Genomic DNA, 21439 nt, shown 5'->3' with positions numbered 1-21439 from the left:
ATGCTATCCCAGTTCCAAAATTCTACCACAGAAATCCATGACGTATGCTCGTATTGCTGTAGAGTAAAGCCTGGGGTAGCTGTGTGCGCTATACAGGAAAGGGAAGAAGAGGGGAAAGAAAAAGCCATACAAGGGTTGATTATTGATTCATTTCTGTTATAATGGAAGCACAGGGAGTTTGGACAGATTCCTTGAAGCACAGCGTCCCCTGAACACCAGGAGCTGTATGTGCTAGTCTTTACAATCCGTGAGATAAAGTTGGAAGCCACATGACTGTGACAGAGGTAGGCTTATAATGAAGCTTTAGAATGAAGAGTTCTTCTGTGCCAAATTTTTCGAGGTATCAAGAGCACTTTTCCACCCAATTTGTCATTATGGAATAAAAGCTTCTTTTCCTAGAATATTGTGCACATTTTAAAGGAGGGAAAATAGCTGTAAAGGCAGTAACTAAATTACCATTAAGAACTCTACTGTATTGGAGTGCCATATGCTGTGGGTAGAATATTCAGACTCTGTGGTATCAAGATGCTACAGAAAGTTCAGTAATATGATGCCATGTTATCCTTTTCCTTCTCAAAGCTTTATCTGTACATTTCGTCTCCTATATGCTTGAGGATCCATCCATCTCGCTCTCCTAGAAAAGAAAGCTTCAGGAATTCTGGCTGGAAAGGCAGCACATAAGTAGTCCAGGCTCTTTAGGCTACATAATTAATCTGGATAGCTTAATAACTTGGGTTATTCCAAGCACTGTGGCAACAAGTTCGTGCTTTTAAACAGTTGTTTCCAGGCTTAGTAGCTGAAGCAATCTGAGGCAATCCAGGATAGTGCCACTGAAGTTTGAGGGGACTCAAATGTTGCCAGTTTTCAGTGAAATGGGGATTAGCATTTCAGTAAGATTTCCATCTGGTAGCTTGTGTAGGTTCTATCCCATGGATCTGTTGAATTATTAGGGTTTCAGGTTTCAAAGTATTTGTAAATTGCTGTAACATACAGCATGACATTCTGCCAGTCCGGACGCTCAGTTCGCACCATTTCATTGATGTCCTGTCACAGAAAACAGATTGGTCAAAATTAGGAATGATAACCTTGTGAGTAACATGGTAGTGTTTTTACAGACTCCTGGGAACGGTAAATCTGTAACGTTTCCACAATTTAAAGCACTGATGAAGAAAGCTCTGTTTTCTTCCCTATCTCTGTATGACTTACAGAACGTGAACGGCTATGAATAGCATATCTGTAGATAGTTATTTTGTTGACTTAAGAAATGTCTAATGCTGTGCATGCTTGAGTCGTCCCCCACTTGGTACAATTAGCATAGTAGTCCAGACTTTGGTGTTCACGTACCCCTACAGCAGCCTCACAAGTCAATGCAATCTACCTAGGAACTATGAGTCACAGAATCAAGGCCCAGATATTGACTGAAGCTAAAGTTCAAAATTCGTATCAGGGTAAGAGTCAAGCGTCAAGAAATAATTGAATCCCATTTTACAGTAGACTACTGAACTTGAGATTACGTTATACGTATTTTTGAGTAAAGAGGCAAGCAAGAGGCGAGTGACTTTACTAACGATTTGGGTATACCCAAGAGACAAACCGATCAGTTTGTGTCTGATACGTGTTTCATAGTAGCAGTATACCAGATTGTCAGTGAATAAGCAGGGTAAACAAAGCCTGATCTACCCTTTTCAGCACATGTACAAAGGAAAACACTGTGATGTAGTTTCTAATAAATTTTTTGTTTACTGTAAAGGTCGATTTTGAAAGCTTTAGATCCAGGAACACCCAGAACTCAAAAGAGAAACTAATTTTTTTAGTTTCCCACATGAAAGTAGCTGAACACTTTCTTATTCAGGGAACAAACAACTTCCCCTTACATTACCACTACTATTTACATACAGTAATTTTCACACCCTTTTTCACCCTCCACCCATGTAATATGGGCAAGGAAAAAAATCCACATACACATCATACACACTGCATCTGTAGGTATGTAAATAGACACTAAAACCTTAAGATGGATACAATTTGCACTTAGAAGATCTAATTCCATTCAATTTGCCTTTAGAGTATCTTTAATTAAGTACATTACAAAAAGAAAGGACAGACCATTTAGACTAAAGCTGAATTATGTAAGAATTACTGCGGTGATTTTCCACAATCTAGTTCTTACATCAGCACTCGGTAAGAAACTTCCACGTTTCAAATCACGGACAAAGTCAAAGTACGAAAGCCCAATCGTTGCACTGCCATTGTCGGCAAATACAATGCTGGGGGGGTAAAAATGCTGATAAGGATCAAGGAAAATGCTATTTTTAAAAGTAAGCCTGACTTTGCCCTATTATTAGTTGCTAACTATGGCAGCTTTGTTAGAATTTAGGTTACAAAAGTATCACTTAAGTATAATTTCTGATACTGGCAATTTTAGCTGAATTTTTGTGATTATTCCCAAGGGCTCGGGAAATTCCCAATTCCATGCCTTCAGAAATCTTCTTTTTCTAGTAAACACTATACTACTGAAAACTAATTCTTCTAAGCTAAAATTTGTATAAGAAAGCTTATTATAAACAATAATTGAAAAAAAAAACCTTACAATTATTTACAAGGATGACAAATTAAGTCTAAAGTTAGGAGGTAAATCTTGATTCTCACACTGAGCAAAAGAACAAATTACATAGCTTGATTTGTACCTCCAGAATTCCAAAAAACCCAAATAATTTGAGAGCAGGTCAGAGACAGGAGAAAATTAATGAATTCTCAAAGACTGTATCACATAACTATCAAATTATTCTCAAACAAATTCGTTACTGTCATTGTATTTCTTATGATATTAAGACACGAGTTTTGGTGAATCTTCTGTTTATAGCTTAAGATTTTATCTGCTATAGGCTATCACGCTGTTGCCTTTGCTGCAGCTGCTGGACTAACGCAAAAAAACATGCAAGCTTCAGTTGTTGATGACAGTGGTTTCTTAAACGAAGCCACTGAGGTAGGGAGTATCTTTTATGTTTTTCAGTCATGTATGATACAGGGGCAATAACCTCCAGGTGAGCTCATCTGCTCCTATTTTTAAGTATAAAGCATGAAAATCTGTCAAAAGTACAAAATAGAATAATTTGATTTTTACAAGTGTGCGATAATTCATTCAGAACACATTTAAAGCTTACCAGAGTAGATTTGATGCCAACACTTTCAGCTGCCTGAAAAGCCAAAGTGAAATTTCTTCTCTGCATGAGATATAAAAACATGTTAGAAACCAAGGAAATACTACTTCAAACATAACAAAGTGGTGTTAAGAATGTTCATAGCAATGCTGCTACTTTTGCTTCAAATGAGTCTGTAATTTGACTACAGTAATTTAAAAGAGAGCCACAGGAATGAACATGTCCTACTGTCATCCAAAAATTTATGGAATTTTTTTATTAATTCCTCATTCAAAAGATAATGCTGAAAAATCATTGTCAGTGAAGAATGACTGAGTTATAAAATGCTAAACTGTAATTATTTATTCTTTTAAAAGCATAAATAAAAAAATCTCTTCATGTGTTAATGAAGTATTCTTATATTTTTTAGGATGTATTATCATTAATAACACATCTCCAGACAACACAGCAGTAGCTATTAACTGTAGCACACTAGAATACACACAGACTACTCTGCAGTCTTGGCACCTTCTAGTTTACCTTTATTTGATACACATCACTTGAGAAGAGTATCACAGTCACTTATCGGTATCAGAAAGTAGGATGAAACAACATCCTTGCGATATTGAGAGAGACGAACAAAAAATGTGAAGATACAAGTTTCATGGATTTAAAAATCTTTCTGCTTAAACACTCCTTCTTCCAAAACCCGAACTGAAAACACTTCCCAACTGTTTGGGTTAAATAAAATGTCTCAGACTTAAATTTATAAACTTACAGTATTTTTTTTCCCCTCTTACATCTGTTCCAAAGTTCTGTTTAACCCAATGATCTCATAATACTAAAAGGTCGTAATGAGAATAACAAGCAAGGTAGCTTGAAGTGTTTCAATTATGATTCCTAGAAATGGTGGGTTTAGAACTCAAATCTGTTCATTTTTCTTTATTAACTCGTATTAATTCTATAGTCTCGCAGTCCCAGGAATGGAATTTTTAATGCCTTACCTTGTCCTGGCTGTTTAGTTCTTGATAGGGAATATGGGCTGGGAGGTAAGTATGGAGGACTGCACAGAAAGCCAAGCCATCATTCCAGCTACTGCTGAAGTTTGTTATGTCGATATTCTTAAAGGAGAAAAAAAAATAATCAAAATAAAATAATCATCTAGTAAGTGTTAGTTCCACCAATCCACCAATATTTGTAGGCTGGGGGGTTTTTTGGGTGTTTGTTTTGTTTTTCGTGTTTTATTTTTTTTAATACCTTTGAAGAAATCAGCAGAGAAAGTGCACAGCCTAATACTAACGTTCTGTGATAAGAAACTGAAACGCACTACTACAGAACAAAAAAATTCAGTGATAAGAAAGTCATTTATCTTATATATTAATTCCACATAACATTAAGCTCTCCCCTACAAAAAGACCAAAATGTGCGTGTTAAAAGGTGTAAAATGTTTGTGCTAGAGATACACACCAAGACAGAAAAGCAAACAAGTTAGAGATGCATTCTTAAAATCCCCGAAACAATGTGCTAGTATCTCTGTTACTCTAATATTTTACTTATCTGCTTCTACTGCATTAATATCCATTCTAACTATTGAGGACAAGTATTTTCTCTTCTAAACAAACCATTTCTATACAGAAACTCAGGCAAACAAGATCGCAAACAAAAATTAAGTTTCATTTGGAAATAAAGATGTTCCAACAGATTTAACACTGACAGTAGCAGGGAATCTTTACCTTTGGGACTGAAACTGAAATTGAAAACTGCAGTCTTGCACTTTTGATCAGTGGCACTGGTAAAAGCATCCTCTGAGACTGTAATACATTACCGTAAAAAGAGTCAGCCCAGTCCAAAAGAATTATGAACAAGATGCCTCAGTGACCTTCTGAATTACGACATACTTGGCTGTTGGCAGTCAAACAACGGTAAAGAGGCTAAGGGGATAGCAGTCAGTTGAAACTTTAATTGAGAAACAATCAGTAACAACAACTCACAGTTTATCTTTTAGACCTTTATGAAGAAATATAAATAGGCTTTAACTCACTCAACTGGGCTTAAGCCAAAGCTAACCAGCTCCCCTACTTAGTTCTTAAAATTTTCATGTAGCAGGAACTATAACCTCCAGCCACAGAACTGCAGAAACACAATCACACAAGTCAACCTTTCACCTGACAGCAATCTGATAGTCATCACCCATCTTTGACAAGACACTAAAACTTGTCATTCCTAATGCAGCAAACTCCACCCAGAACCAGTGTTACTGCGCCACGCAGGCTGAGAGCGAAGGCAGTTGTATTTCTTGTCAACCAATGATTTGGATTACAAATGGAAAACAACTGCAATCCCCTCCAACAGAGGGGAAAAAACAAAACTAGAGGCAGTTTCTAGAAGAATGCGAGGGAAATCTCCGTTTCCTGCTCAACTTTAGCACTTTTTATACAAAGTCCCCCAAATGCAGGTTCAAACTCTGGTGACGTAAGCGTACGTGCTCAGGCTCACAATGCCCAAGGCGGTGGTCTGAGCCTGGCCTGCCGTCCTGCTGCCTGCTCGCAAACGGAAATGTCATTGTTGGAGACCCCCAGTCTGTGGGAACATGTTCTTCACACAGCTTCCTCAAGCCACAGGGGTGGGAAAATTTAAAAGCAAAAGAAAAAAAAAAAAAAAAAACTGAAGCGCTCCCTCCTTTCTCCTCGAGAGAGACAGGAAATTGGATTTAAATTAATGCTTGGTTAAAACTTTTTCAATGTTACTTAAATTAGGCAAACAAATGCAACACACAGTACAAGGCTTTAAGGAAAAGAAGGAAAAAAATAGCCGATTGTTAAAGCCCATAAATTGCTACTTGTGTCTGTTTACAGAGGTACTTTTTGAAAAGTTCTTTCCCTACCCTGTAACCAGTAATGTCTCAGATCACATCTCTATCAGTAAGATGGATAAAGGTAGGGAGAGAGGCTTTTTCTTGTCACAGTCATCTGTGGCAAGCTAGTTCTAAAAATCAAATGTGAATGATCATGTTTCCTTTGCTACACAGTCTCCTGAGGGAGAAAAACTCGGTCCTGGTTTTCACCCCTTGGCGGAGTGAAATATTCTCCCTCCTTCCCCAGGGCAGCCAAGTGATGTGGGAAGGGGAGGAGAAAGATGCACACTGGCATTGTCACAGTTAAGTTAAACACAGATTTGCTCAGATATACATGCATGCATCAAACTATTAAACCAAAGAAATCATACTAGTTAAAGCTACTGAAGAGCATTAGCAAATTTTTAGCTCTCAGTACTACAAGGATAGATATGACATTCCTTATTAAAGTAAGGAGGAATGCTGAAGCATTGCTGAATCTGATTAACAGTTTCTAACACACCAGCTTCCAATCTAGTGACTTAATGCTGCACATATTTCAACAAGTACCTGTCGAATGGGTCTTATTGCAGAATATACTCTATTTACCATAGACCAGGAGTCCATTAAAGCCAGTCACTGTACAATAAAATAAAGTTTGATAGTACCTTGTCTCACTGAGTTTCCAATGTCTTTTTTCTCTCCTGAGTTGCTCCACACATTTCAGAGGAAGCACAGCAATATTTATTTGAAAATTTAAGAGTTGGAGCCTAAACACTAGCATCACTGAAGAACAGATGAGATCTCAGTACTGAAGGAGGGAAGGAAGGCCACACAGCCTTCAAAATGAGAACAGTAGCTTATACTGGAAATGAGGGAGCTCAGAGAAAGGAGAAGCAAACAATGTAATACTGTCAAAAGCAACGAGCTGGAATAGCGATCTTATTACAGTCAGGACAGACATCAACAGGCAAGAATACATTCATCAAAAGTAGAAAATAGGATGCTGCAGTGATGTGTATGAGATCATCAGAACCTCACCTGAGGTCTGACCCTGTGGATGAAGAGGGAAGACTTGTGCTCAGAATATATGAAGAAAGAAATTGCAAGTATCAAAACAGTCTGGATGCAGTAGAAAATAGGCCTGAAGAACAACTGGGGCTGAAGACAGAACTCTTCACGTGACTTAAAAAACAAGTGCTCACCTCCAAAATCTAGAGACATTTTTCATAGTTTTATAAGCATATTCCCTCACCCCAAAATGTGAGCAAAAAAAACAGGATGAAGCTGTGCTGAAAATGGCAAACGAAACTAAACCAAGAAAAAGTCATCTTCCCTTAAACACTATACCTGTATAAACCAAAAATTTCACTTTAAATATTAGTGGCACCCATAGAATGTTGAATTTTGAATATAAACATTGGGAAAAAGGGCCACTTAAAAAAGTTCTCCTACAAGTTTGATTGGTTCACAAGAAGAATTTGGAAAATCCTATTTTTCTAAATCTTCCTGTAGGGTCCAGGTTTTATTATTAAGACAACAAGCAGAAAACAAAACCCATCATCCAAGAATCTTAATGTATCCAGAGAAGCTGAATTAAACACAACGGAAGGAAACAATTAAAAGGGACTGGTTTCTGTTTCCAATTGCTCTGAGCATTATGAATTATTATTATTACCTCTCAGACTAAAAAAGTATAATATTGTTTTTGGACACCAAAAACCAAGTCTAGAAACCGGACAGACTGTAATTTAAACTGAAATTTTAATTTTTTATGTAGGGCTTTGAGCACATAACTGGCACATTTAAATACAGCACAATTTTATTTCCCCAATGCTTTTAACTACTTGTGGTTTTTTGAAAAAGCTTGGTCAGTATAATGAAATCAATTCGCATTAAGCTCTTATTTCTCAAAGAACTGACGGTAAACAGAGCATCAGCCTAAAATCTCTGACATTATTTCTTCTTTGTTACTGCTTTTATTAAGTAATCGGCTCTATTAAGGGAATTCTGCTGGAATCTAATCTGGAATTTTTCTTCAAGCCATTTCAGACCACAAAGTATTAAAGCAATTGAAGAACATACTTTCAGATAAATCGTCAAATGAGGAATAAGCCTTTCTAGAGATAAGTGGACTAGAAGGAGATTTGTCAGTCCTTGTCTATTAATGTTTAATACTTAGGATGGGAATGAAGTCACTTCTAGTACTTGGGAGAGATTTTTTTAAAAAGGTAATTTAACAAAAGTTGTTCAGCAACAGGCTGCTGTCATAAAAAGATCTGTGGAAGACACTTTCCAACCAGGAATAAAAAAACGGAGTTAAAAATTTGAAAGACTTTTCTAGAGACAGAGCATAAGAATACAACATTTTACATAATCAAACAGACCAAATTCTACAGTCCATTCTACAGCCGTGACAAAGAGAGGAAAAAAAGATGGCAGGGGAACACCCTGGTGGATCCACAAGCAAAAAACATTTCAAGCATGACTCAAGCTCGTATTAAACTGCAAAGTGCAGAGTAGGAGCAGTCACCACAAAATAAGTATTCCCTTACGCTCACAGAGGGGAGGGGGAAAAAAAAAAAAAAAAGGAGTAAGAAGTTTCTTTCTGAAACAAGGTTGAAATGTAATTGGGTGTAAAGCGACCCATTGGCTTAGGCTGAAATACAATAGTGGTTAAACAGTAACTGAACTGGATTTGAAAATGAACCAGAAAGGCATCCTTGCAGTAAAGGAGGCAAACTGTATCCTGAGCTGCATCACTGGAGTACAGCCAGCAGATCAGGGGATAGGATTCTTACACTCTACTGGGCCCCTGTCAGTCTATACCTGAAATGCTGTAAGGAGTTTTGGTCCCCCCAGTTCAAAAGAGTCATTGAAAAATAAAAGAGGGTCCAGCAGAGAGTCACCAAGATGGTAAGATGGTTAGAGAACTTGAGAGGTGAAGAAAGGTTGAAGGAATTTGGTTTATTCAGCCTAAAGAAGATTCAGGAGAGATGTAATCAGTCTTCCAATGCCTAAAAGGCAATTGGAGGTACTCTCTTCACAAGGACACATGGTAACAGGACAAGACACAGCAGGCACAATTTCCTTCCAGAGAAATTCTGTCTGGATATAAGAAAAGAAAAAAGTCTTCACCATGAAACAATTAAGCATTGGAACACGTTGCCCAGAGAAGTGGAGGAATCTCCCTCACTAGAAACATTCCAGACTGCTTAACAGGGCTATGCATAACATCAGCCTAAGGTTTCTCCCAACCTATGACTTCTCTAGAATTCACACTTTTAAAGTGTTTTTAACCAGTGTAGTGCCAATTTTGAAACTGTCTCCACTGCTTTTTGCAATAATCCTAAATTAATTGTGGGTCTTCTATAATCACTGAGAATACCTTTTTAAAAAAGCAAGAAACAGATATTAACTATTATAACCCAGTGATTCAACTGTCCGCCCCCCGAAAACTCCACAGCTAAAAAACCTGGCAAACACCAAAACCCCCACCAACTATAGAAAACACGGTTTCTAACATAGTTACAAACTAAGAACAAATTTACTTTAACTACCTCTTCAGCGGACATACCCACAGCTGTCTTCAATCTCCCTGAACTATGATTATTACAATTTGAGCAGAGAAGCAGACTGCATAGCAGCTACTTCATCCCTTGCTCTGCACAAGGAGGAGAGCTTCCCACATCCTAACTCAGTTTGGCTCTCAAATGAGTTAGGACACGGACAAAATAAAAACATGTGTCTATGTCTCTGTTGTATTAGTTAATGAAATAAGTGGGCTGAGAAAGCAAAAACATTAATATGATTCTGTACTATAATATATTAAACCATTAAAACAAGATTTGAGGTTTAAGTGTACAGACCTTGGCAGGCTTCTTCCCATGGCAGAAAATTACTATGAAAAAGCTTTTAAAAGCTTTTAAAGACACATACACACAAAAGAAGAGAGCATCCATTAAAAAAATTAGAAAGGTAAACTACAAAATAATTGCTATCCACGCTCTATTGAATCAGGATTCACTGATTCTGAAATCACTGATTAAAGCTGAAGCTATGAGTACTTCAGGTGGTAGGTGAGAACATAAAAGTCTTTCTGGAATAGACTTAACAGCAGTCCCAACTACTGCCTATTCAATCCCAGCTTCTGAAAATGCCATAAATGGCAAATATAAACCACCAAAACCCCTAAATATTGACTGTTAAATGTTTCTTTCCATACCATACGTGTTATTTTTCAGTTTTGGCACAAAAAAGAACCATAAAAGGAGCAGTCATTCTCAAAACACCCCAATAATAGCTTCAGACACTAACATTTGAAGCACTTAGAGAGATACAGACAGCTTCACAATTTATTCTAAATTTTGTCGTAATTAAGTCTAACAATTGACATTTCTCTTGTATCAGAATCCAATCCAAACAGAAAAAGGAAGCATATCCTTCCTTAACTCAACAAATTTTGGCTAAAGCTTCACAGCTTAAACCAAGGAGAGAAGTGTTTTGGCAGCCTGACTACTCGATGAATCAACTAGACAGCACCAGGGAAAGCATGCACACCCTGGAATCATTATTTGAACACAGGCTTACACAAGCACACAGTCTTGTCCTCTTCTTGTGCTTTTTTAAAAATCAATATAATACTTTGACTAGAATATAATCTAGCTTAATGTTGATAAAGACGTGTATATAAGACCAGGTTTAAAAAAATGTAACCCAAATCAATTTTTTACCTTTAGCTTTGTAACTCTGCACCTATTATTACTTGAGTAGAAATGAAAGCATTGCTTGATTTCACGCTGCACTCAGCACAGCATGAGGTACACAGACATTCATACTCAGTCACATTGCTCAATCACTAAACAATTTTATTTTTTATTGCTGCCATGTAGATAATGTTTTAAATTTTTTGTATGACATGTAGCTTTAGGAGGTAGAAATCAGGTGGTTTTTCCGGAAAAAAAAAGGCAGCATTGCATGAATTAGAGGGCAGTTATTACAAGGGTACATTAAGGAGGTCTTCCAATGTATCTGTAATTAGGAGGCTTGGAAAAAATTAGAGAAAGTTTAAAAAAAATTTAGTCTATTCTTGCTGCTGTCTTGTGACAATCGCTTATTTTTTTGGTGTCAGGCTTCTGGAAGTGAATTATCTCTCAGAATGCTGACAGAAAAAGGAAAATAAATTGAAATATTGCTGTAGATAAGAATGGGTAAGGATATGTGTATCCTGTTTACTGGTCCCCTTCTTAATATGAAACATGCATGCTCACATCCTTTTTTTGACTTTTATTAGTTACGTACTCAAAATGAAAGTAGCTGTGTTCCAGCTAGGGTAAATGCTCCATAACAGCTGGACGGGATTACTTTATGCTTTGAAGATATCTGGAATTTATGACAGTTTTATGACACTGCACATATTTTAGAGGAGCCAAGAGGATTCTCCTCTCTCTGGAAAATGCAGCACTTGGCACCGTACGCTGAATCAGTATGTCAGATCCTGAGCAAAGCTAACACATGATCAAGTGTCAAGTATTTTGTGCCTGCTTATCTGACAACTAAAGGTGATTCGCTCCTCCTTTATCTAGATGCTTAAAAAACCCCACCCTTATCCTAAGAGAGCCACTCTCCTCTTTCATGGCTTAGGGATCTGTTCGGCCCTGAATATAATTAAACTCAGTAACTTAGTGAGTGCAACACTGTCTAGACTGAACAGGCTCTAGATGGAAGTTAATACAGAACCTGCCTGCTGTTACTTCTGCAATGACCTTCTGCAGATCACCATTCTCCAAACCTAAGCTTCAAGGAGAAATTCTGCTTACAAACAACATTCAGACAGCATGAAATCAAAAGCAAAAATATAGTAAGAGAAAAAGCCATATAATTTTCTTACACCAGAAAGAATTTATCTTATTTTCATTGGCTACTTTAACCTTACATTTTTATTGAGGTAGTCTTAAAAAGATGTCAGATTTGGAACACCGTTAAATATTATTTAACAACTACATTTCACGAAATCTGTTCATATATTCCCTTCCAAACTTGCTTGAATAAACCAAGAAAACTGCACAATGAAGTAATTTATTATAGTTTTTTTAACAGGGTTAGGTATTAGCTTGTTTATCATAATGCATCATTCACAAAAAAGAAAGTCTTAAGATTCCTTTAAAAATTCTGCTATGTCAAACTATGTATTGTCAGAGGTGGAAAGCACAGTTTGGTGTAAATGTCTGCGAACACGTGTGAAGGGCCCCTTCTGCTGTTCTGAGCTGAAATTAGAGCTTTGCCACACTGACATCTTTGAATTATTTAGCATTCACAACATGTCAAGCTTCTAAAACAGAGATACTTAACAAAAGCTTGAAAGTAATTTTATAGAGGGGATAGAAGTTATTGGTCTTCCATTTTACTTAAGCAGACAAAACCAATACTAGTTATACCAAGCAATTAAGTAGTACTGTATTCTCCACAAGTATCTTGTGAATAAAGGAAACCTTCTCTCTGTGAAACAGAACAGACTTTAGTGTGTTGTGTTTGGGTTTTTTTCTCCTTTAGTATTTTAAACACAAGGAATAAAAAGCAGCTCAAGAACTACAGCTGGCCTACAAAGAGAACAGAGTTCAACCGTATGGTGCTGCTCATTAGTAAGGGTAAGCCAACTACATCATACCTTGGTTTTAACATTTTAAGCCACTGGCAGCTCACCTATAACTCCGTACACTTTAAACAAAACTTCTGAAATTAAGTTTTGTATCTCGCTATTTGCATGATTACCATTTATTAGTCCACATATAAACCAGAAATTCAACTATTCTCCAATATCCAGTGCAAAATAAAATCCCAGAAATGAAAGGTAAAACAACGCCAGGAGCAAACATGGCTCTGTTAGAAATGGGGCCTTAACTCAGTGTGCATGGTCCCATCTTCTCTATGAAACACCAACAGCTGAAATAATTTTCTATAAATATTTTAGATACATGTATGTGTAAAAAACTACATCTTGAGATATCACCTCCGGGTGAGAGGGAGAAAACAAGATGAAAAAAGTGACTGTTGTTGCCAACTGATGAAGAAGTAAACACAACTTTGCACATTGGCAAAGATTTACTTGAAAAATACTGACTTACAGGGCTGAGTTTTACTTAAATATTGGTAGTTTTCTTAGATTTGCATTAGAAACGAATTGATATAATATGGATAGCACAAAATTAACAAAGAATTATTCTGAAGTAAAAGCCTTCTAAGACTTCGTTTTTCTTTTCCTTGTTTCCAAATCATGGTTAAACTCTTCCAGGTTACAGACTCCATTTGGAAGTACTCTTCCTTTAATCTGTTATATTTGTAACTAACTAAATAATAGCTAACATTGACTTAAACTGGTAACAGGGTAGAAATTGGTGACTAGATAGAAAGTGGACCTACCGCTACTCCTACAGAGGAAAAGGCTGGGATATTTAGGACTCCTCTGTTCTGTGTGGCTCGTGCAGCAGCTCAGAGACAGAAGATGGCTGATGAGCATGAAGGTAGCTTTAAAAAGCATCTGCTGGCTCTTGCCCAGATGCGAAACCAAACAAAAGCAAATGGTGGTATAGAAGAAAAGCAGAAGTTATAACGACGGGAAATGCTGGGGATAAAAGGGAACTGTGGCACAGTGTAAGACACTAGGAGGAGCTGGAGGTAAGAAAAGGTACCCTGTCAATATTTGGGTGACAGGGAAGGATGAAGAGAGCTAAAGTGCCTTAAGTAGGACTGGATGTGGAATGGATATGTTCATTATTCTGATGCTTGTTTACTGCTTGTCAGTTTTGAATCCATCTAGTTTTAAAATAAAACTAAGTGAAGCTTCAATTTGAAAAAAAAGAAAGAAAAAAAAAAAGATCCTTATCTGGTATTGATAACGCTGTTGAGATGCCAGAAAGACGAATAAGCACTGTTCACAATGAATACAATGCTAAGTATTTTCAAAACACTATAACACCACTAACATGGTGCTCAACCACAATTCAATTGCAGGGGATGCTGAAAATAATCAAATTCTGTACAACAAAGAAATGAAAAATGAGTGTGCCTAAAGCAAATGACATTCCTCTCCAAAACCTAACTTAATATAATCTCCTGATACTACCTTACTCCTTCAAAAGAAGGCACGCATCAGTCCTACAGGTGCTATACGCTATGGTTTCTTTGCAGCAACACCAGCACAGAGCCCTATCACAGTCTAGCGAGTACAGTAAGTCTCAAAATCTATTCTTCTACTAATGTTTCTAAAACTCAAGTAATTATAAGCAGCAATCTATATAAACAAAAGCATGTTCTTGCATGTGCACACAACTATAGAATGAAAAGTTTGGAATACTTTCTATTAGTTTTCCTAACCAGATAAGGAAGCTGTCAGATTTCATTTCAAGACAATACGGGAAAATATTTTTGCACTCAGTTTTAGAGGATTTATAAGGAAATATAACATCCTGCCTTTTTTTAAAATGTGGGGAAGGAGAAAGGCGCTTTCCACAAAGCAGCTTATCCTCAGAAATAGCACAGTTTAGTGCTAGACGTGCCACAGGAAGAGGGGGGAGGGCTTATATCACAAGCCTGTCCATTGTACTGAAAGATGACTTTTCCTATGGATGGGCGATCATCCTGTTATGCGGCTCTCAACTTCCTCCTGCATTGTGAGTCTCAAGTCATGGAAAGAGTAAAGTTCTTAAACTGAGGATTGTGTTGGGAACTCCAAACATTTTCAATACAAGTTAACCAAACAAATACATCATGGTCAGACTATTAACATCCTGGTTTAGTTTGCTGAAGCCACTATTCTTTTGAAAAAATAATGTAATCAGGAGAACTCTGGACAGTTATCTTGTTAGTTCTTTTGGCTTCTGATAACATTTGGACTAACTGAAAAAAAAGTCTGGAACCGCAGCAGAAAGCCAAGTTCAAAATGCAAGACAATGAGACCTTCACAAAACAAACTGCCCTAAATAGAGACTAAATGGGAGCACACTGAAAGATCGAAAAAACCCTACCCTAATTACCTATAAAAAAAAATAATCTCTGAAATCCGAGAAATGGTACTCTAACTGCATTTGGGAAACATTAATTTAAACCTTAAGTTGCTAAAGTTTCAGTTACAGTTTCAAAAGTGCAGTCTGTAAAAGGCTGTTTTCAAGTGCCTCAACAGGAGGTCAGCTGCCCCCTTAAGAGAAAAGCTATTATCGACATGGAGCAGAGTGGCTAAAGAGCTATTAATGTCAGTTAGGTTAGGACTCGTAGCATGTGTTCCAGGAAGAGAGTACAGTACATACCAGTGCCATTGCAATCTATGCAGTCAACTGTGGAGCAGGCCGGTTTATGCCATTGGCAGCTTCTGACGAGCTGCAGCTAGAAGCACGCTACGTTAAACAGCTCTACAGTTACCTGATAGCCTTCTGTTTTTTTCTGGCACCACTTCAGCAAGGCGTTTCTCTTGGACCCTCCATATTCTCTTGCTAGGGCAGACAAGGGATCTTTCCGCTCTTCCCTAGGAACAAGGCAGAAGCGCAACTTAGAGCTCGTAACGTATCTTTTGCAACAGAAATGCCACGTAAAAAAAAAGCTTTAAAAAAGGACAAATTATTGTCACAGTGAAAGTAGTAGGGTATAGCACTACTGACTGAAAAACAGAATACACAGAAATACCTGCAGGGACTTATTTTGGAGTAATTCTTTCATTAGCAAATCATCCTTCCTTTCCCTTTAATTTAAATTTTTTTTCCTAGTCTTTCAACCTCAATGATATTTTTTCTAAGGGTTCAGAAAATTAAACTCCCAACATGGTAAGTTCGAGCTCAAACCATTAAGCTAACTCAAATGACTTTATTTTGTTTTTAGAAAGAAAATAAACTGATGCTATCTCTTTTGCATCTCCTGGCTGATTACAAATGTCACCTTGAAACAACAAGTTTGCATATTAGTAACACGGCGTTATTAACACAACATTTCCCTGAGATCTGGAGCTCTCAAAAAAAAGCGGGGAGATCTAACTAGGCTGATCTGCCATTTGATATACTGGCACAATAAAAGGCAGTATATTGTGCTTTTATTGTGCCAGTTAATAATGGCACAATATTATTGTCAATTAATTTCACTTCCAGTCTGTGAAGCTATCCTAAGAAATTTTTTCTTTAAGGAAAGATTGGGAAGAAAAGAACGATCATATCCGAGTTGGCCACTTTTTCACGAGTCTTACATTACAAGCATTTCTTTACTAGGCTTTAGAAATGAGTGATGAGATTAAAAAAAATATATATATTATAGAGGTTAATACTTTTGTAGTGGCCTAGTTACCTGACTCAGTACTTCTGTAGATACTCTAGTGAAGAGTCTTTGATAAAAAGGCTAGTTATTACACCATTATGGAGCTAAGTTACGGGATGTAGAGTATGCCAGCTGTTCTTATTTTTAATAATTTCCATTCAGAAAATTAAAATAAGATAGCTACTAGTGAATACAAACTGCAAAGATTTCCTCATCTGCCATTTTTTAAAGAGTTCTATACAGATGTAAGCAAGATTCTCACAACATCCACAAAGAAGTTACCCTAAGTTACTCCTTTTGGATATTTCCAAAAAGGCATACAGTTTATATAGATTCACTTTCAAATCTTCAACTCTTTGCTCTGTACAACCCATTTGGTGACTGGAAAGAGGGGTGGGATGTGGAAATACATAGTGTTTTCAGCAGATTCTCTGCTGCAGGTTTACAGGTAGCAATTCTCCAGGTCCTGTTAGGGGACATGAAAGCATCCAGGGAGAGCGGATTTCTTCCTGCCTGTGTGCCACCAACAGAACACACCAGAGGCTGTTCCACGTATCAGCATCCGTCACTCAACACATAAAAGAAAAGAACATGTGCCAACATGTCATGAAATGTTCTAAGGCACTAATCTTAAGTATATGTATTGCAATTTGCTTGGCCAGTCTTCCCTGAAATACAGATGGCAAGATCTCAAAGTTGCTTAGAAAGAGATAACATTTGAAACATCCATGAGAATACAAGCACAGCAGAACAATAAACAGGAAACACTAAGTGCCTTTCAGCATGAAAGATAGCAATATGAGCCTTCAAACCTAACTGCTAATCTCAGAGAGATTTAACACGACAAGGAAGTTGTTAATTGTGTATTTTAAAGATGAAATAAATTATCGGAACTGGTTACTGTATCTAAACTTCATGAGCACCACAGCCAGAATGATACTTCAAGAAAATCTGTACAGATTTCAGCAACTCAAACTGGTGTATTTTTTCCATTGGTGATTGAAACAAGTAACAACGGGGTTGTATATTCAGTCTACAACAAAGATTACGCAACACTACGAGGACTTTAGAACAGAGATTTGGGACAACATAGGAGAACTCAAATTAAAAGCTCCCTCTCTTTACGCTAAACATACTGTTTAGCCATAAGAGAGCTGTACAGCCTGTTCTCAAATTCCAGTAAGAGCACATGGTTTATATCAGGTTCTCACAGTTATGAAAACACTGCTGAAGAAAATAAATTAGCGTAAGTTGTATGGAGACAATGAGAAACGGTTTGACATATAAATCTTGCAAGTTAGTATGTTAGGTCAACCGTATTCCAAATCAAAGAGCCAGCAAAGTTTCAACTAGAACAGGGAACAGTAAACGGCAAGTATTTGTTTTAGTGAACTATAGCAATAACTCTTTATTTTACAACAACTTTCAGAAAAAGGTAGAGGAAAAAAAGAGAAATCTGACCACATAACACACTGAAGCCCAGCAGTGACATTCTGAGGACGGTTCCAAAGAGCGTGCTCATCACCACACCCCCACTGCTGCAGATTCCACCGCCAAGTCTTCTTGTAGTGCTGAGCATTGCAGTCAATGCTCAGGCCGCACAGTAATGATGTCATAATTATAACCGTGCAGTTTTACCAATAAATACCACGCTATTTGCTACAGTCTGCCATCAATACAGTTTTATACGGTACCAGTTCAAAGTTCACACACAGGTGTGTCTTTTTTATTTCTGGATGTACTCAGTCTAAATTTAGGCACTAACACACACAATATTAATTGCTGCTGGTAAAGTACCCACAGATCCAATTTAATTTCTGCACAGTGAAAGGAGAGCAGCACCGAGGCATGCCTCAGCTGATTTCAGGGAAATCATTTTCAATAGCACTTCACAATTTTATAATGTAATTATTACATATTGCAAGTGCCTCAGAACATCAGGAGTTTACTATTTCTGCTGTACAAAAGCTTTGTCAGGAAGCTCTGTGTTAAATGGTCTTGAGAAAGTCATTTAACCTTTGTCTGCCAGTTTCCCAATCTATGAAGCAGAGCTAAGCACATACTTCACTTGCATAACATGAGGCTTAAATACTTCAAAGCCCTTTGACTAACAACAATACAGATAGGAAAAGTTTTAAATTTATCACGGACTTAACTTTTTATCTTACTAATGAAAGGGGGTTGCCTGGCCATTTGTCACTTAGACTCGCATTACGATTTCGTCTATGGGACAAACAACCCAGGCCCATTCACTCATGGCTATTTAGAAGACCTGTCAGTGTCTGGAATTAAGACCTTTATCTTCAGCTGCGATTACAAAAGTTAAGGTCTGTCATGCGGTTTCCCTGGGTCCAAGCCACTCTGAAAGACTTGTTCAACATGCTGTAAGCTCATTTCTTGAATTTGGCTTCATGGTATTTCAAACTGATATGACGCTGTTATTTAGCTTGGCTTTCTAGTGGAGCATAAAGTTTTGCTATTAACCTCATAGGCTCTAAAAAGCCTAACTTCTGGTCTAACTTTTAATATATATACGGAGCTGCTGAAAACACTTTGTGAAGCTCTCAAAGATTACTGAAGATTGTTATTGTACGGGTGGCAGGAGAGTCTGCAGTCTCAGTGACAGTATTATACACTAGACCCACGCAGACAGACAGTTATGAAACGAACACATTTCAGTGCACCATAAAAAATGGTTTTTACCTTATTCGACTTCTGGTCGTAGGGGTGACCGATGCTGTAGGAGAAGAGGAGAGTGACAGCTGTGGTGAGGTGGTACCCATTGCCATGAGAGATGCTGGAGATGCTCCATCAGGTGCACTGATATCCCGCTTGATTTCTTCACTACTTCTTCGAGAGACTACGGGAAAAAGCCCATATATTTATCACTTGCAAACATAAAAAACTTTCAAACCTATTCTTGCTCTCTGACAAGCATTAGTTCAGAAACCATACACAGAAACCTATATCCAGCGTTAGGCTTCAACATTTTTCTTGATACTTTCCACTTCAGAAATACCAAGGATTTAGACTGTACTACCAACTTTTATGATCACCCCTGTATCCTGAAGCAAAGAAAACTGGCTAAATGTATCTTAATGGAATATCGCTACTTCCATTTGAAGGATTTCATGAATGAGAAGGAATTTTAACACCAAACCATTTAATTTTCTCTAGTCTATGTAGTTATCTTGCTAAGCTTCAAGTAGTTAAGAAAAAAGAAAAACTAAACCCAGAACAATTTAGAGATGACAGCTGCTTTATTTCCACTTAATTTTAATCAAGAACTGGCATGTACATGATGCTGTGGACATTAATTAAATACTATCAAGAAGTATATCAAAGATTGACCTGAGACCATTCAGCCACATTCCACAGAGCTTGCTCATTTTATCAAAGGACAAACATTTTTTCTTTCAAATGAAAGCACAAGCATTATCTGTAAAACCAAATTGGAATGGTTATGTTTTCTCTACATGGAAGAGTTTCCAGTTAAAAGTATGAGGTTTGCCTTTTATACCTAAAAATAGTTACCACTGTTTATGTTTGTGCAAACCAAAGATACAACCCTCTACATATACCAGAGACTTATCTTCTAATGACTTGGGGCAAGTACACTGATCTATAAATGACAGACACAAGAAGTTGGGAAAAAACACTTTTGCATGTGATTTTTTAGAACAAATCAAAGTGATTTAAACCAGATTTTCTTCCTGAAACCATTTACTCAAATACAAGTTTTTTAAAAATATTTCTCTCAAATTAGTTATGCTTAGTTTATAGAAAGTATCGTTTTCACAGTATCACACTATTTGGGCTATAAATCCTAAAGATTTGTTTTTAGAAGCCCCTGTTGATACTGAGATGTCAGCTTGATAGCAAACTAACACTCCTAACGCTCTACATAAACTTCTGCTTAGCAAGTCTACTTTTTAGAACTCCAGAGTTAACACCAAATGTGCAGCAACCACTATGAGTAATACTAAAGAATACTTCTAGGTTATGCCAGTCACAAAATGGACTATTTAAAAATGATGCACTGCAAACATCCTTTTGTCCTACAGAATGGCTAGAAGTTTTGCTAGTTAATATGCTAAAAGATACATATGCATTAGATAACATATAATAATGCATTTGTTACCTAAAAAGAACAATCCTCCTATTTTAAATCATTGACAACAATTCTTTCCACAAATAAAAATGGAATTGCTTAACTAGGGAAGGATAAGATGCTTCTCTGCCTCACTTAAAAAAAATACCTCTTCAGTTCCACTTGAAGCAATAAAATGGAATATTTGACCACTTCAGTTTCTTTCCCCAAATACTTCAAAAGAAAACTTGAACACTGAAAAATAAGCTATTCCAAATATCCAAATACAATTTTTTGACAAAAGCTTGATGGTCTGAAGACCAAAGTTCTCTCTTGAAAAAATAAAAGTAGATCTGTAAGTACAGTGTTGAAATGAGAGTTCCTAGTTTTACTCATCATCTAAAAAAACGTGTATTACCAGAAATAGATTTGGCACTTTCCATAGCGGGTACTCTTGGCAAAGATGCTGGCCTGCTTGTAGAAGATGTTCTCAACAAATGTTCTGGACAAAGAAACAGAAGAGAGAACATCATTAACGAAGATCCAAGTTAAATGTATCTCATTTGGGTACGAGTCATGAATATTGTCTACCAGGGCCTCAGTTTGTCTGTTTTAGTGAGAGCAACTGATTTTATCTGTATGAAAGTGAAGGCCTAAATTTGCTCATCAGCAATGAAGTTCACTATGAATACACCATGACCTTCTTAATCCTTTTTCCCTAAGGCCTCTTACTAATCCACTTGCCATGGTCTATAAAAAAATGAATTGTTAAACCAAAAGGCTGTGCAAGGAATCCCCATTTAGCACACGGCCAAAAATATTCAACATGCCACTCACAATGTGGATTGGTAAAGCAGATTACTCTATCCCTCGTGATTTTCTTTTTCCCTTTGGTTTGTTGGGTTGGGGTTTTTTATTTTTTAAATAAAAACATGCTTTTGCAGGTTTTTTTTCCTCCTCCATGCAGTGGAGTCTAAAAGGTGCTTTTACCTATTGTACGGAAAGATTAGTTTTGCCTACTGCCAATGCATAAATGATATCAAACTACAATAAAATTCATTTTCTGTAGCATCAATTCAAAAC

General features: G+C 37.1%; 1 protein-coding gene across 2 annotated transcripts in view; it reads right to left on the bottom strand.

The window, feature by feature from the left end:
- Positions 1–925: 925 nt before the first annotated feature.
- The window catches only part of SPECC1L (sperm antigen with calponin homology and coiled-coil domains 1 like), a 50753-nt gene continuing 30239 nt past the window's right edge, over positions 926–21439 (bottom strand). The window contains exons 10-15 of one of the 2 annotated variants that reach the window (XM_086474117.1): positions 20775–20858; positions 18970–19126; positions 15388–15490; positions 4145–4261; positions 3165–3224; positions 926–1044 (exon numbers count right to left, since the gene is read on the bottom strand). In XM_086474117.1, the coding sequence (XP_086330243.1) occupies positions 955–1044; positions 3165–3224; positions 4145–4261; positions 15388–15490; positions 18970–19126; positions 20775–20858 (611 nt within the window). In that variant the 3' untranslated portion in view covers positions 926–954. The remainder of the gene's footprint in view (positions 1045–3164; positions 3225–4144; positions 4262–15387; positions 15491–18969; positions 19127–20774; positions 20859–21439) is intronic. The other variant, XM_086474116.1, reaches the window with a different exon arrangement.

Source organism: Leptosomus discolor, chromosome 16 (genome assembly GCF_034619465.1).
Source record: "Leptosomus discolor isolate bLepDis1 chromosome 16, bLepDis1.hap2, whole genome shotgun sequence".
NCBI lineage: Eukaryota > Metazoa > Chordata > Aves > Leptosomiformes > Leptosomidae > Leptosomus > Leptosomus discolor.
The sequence above is the reverse complement of the archived record's forward strand: the minus strand, read 5'-3'. Positions and strand labels throughout refer to the sequence as shown.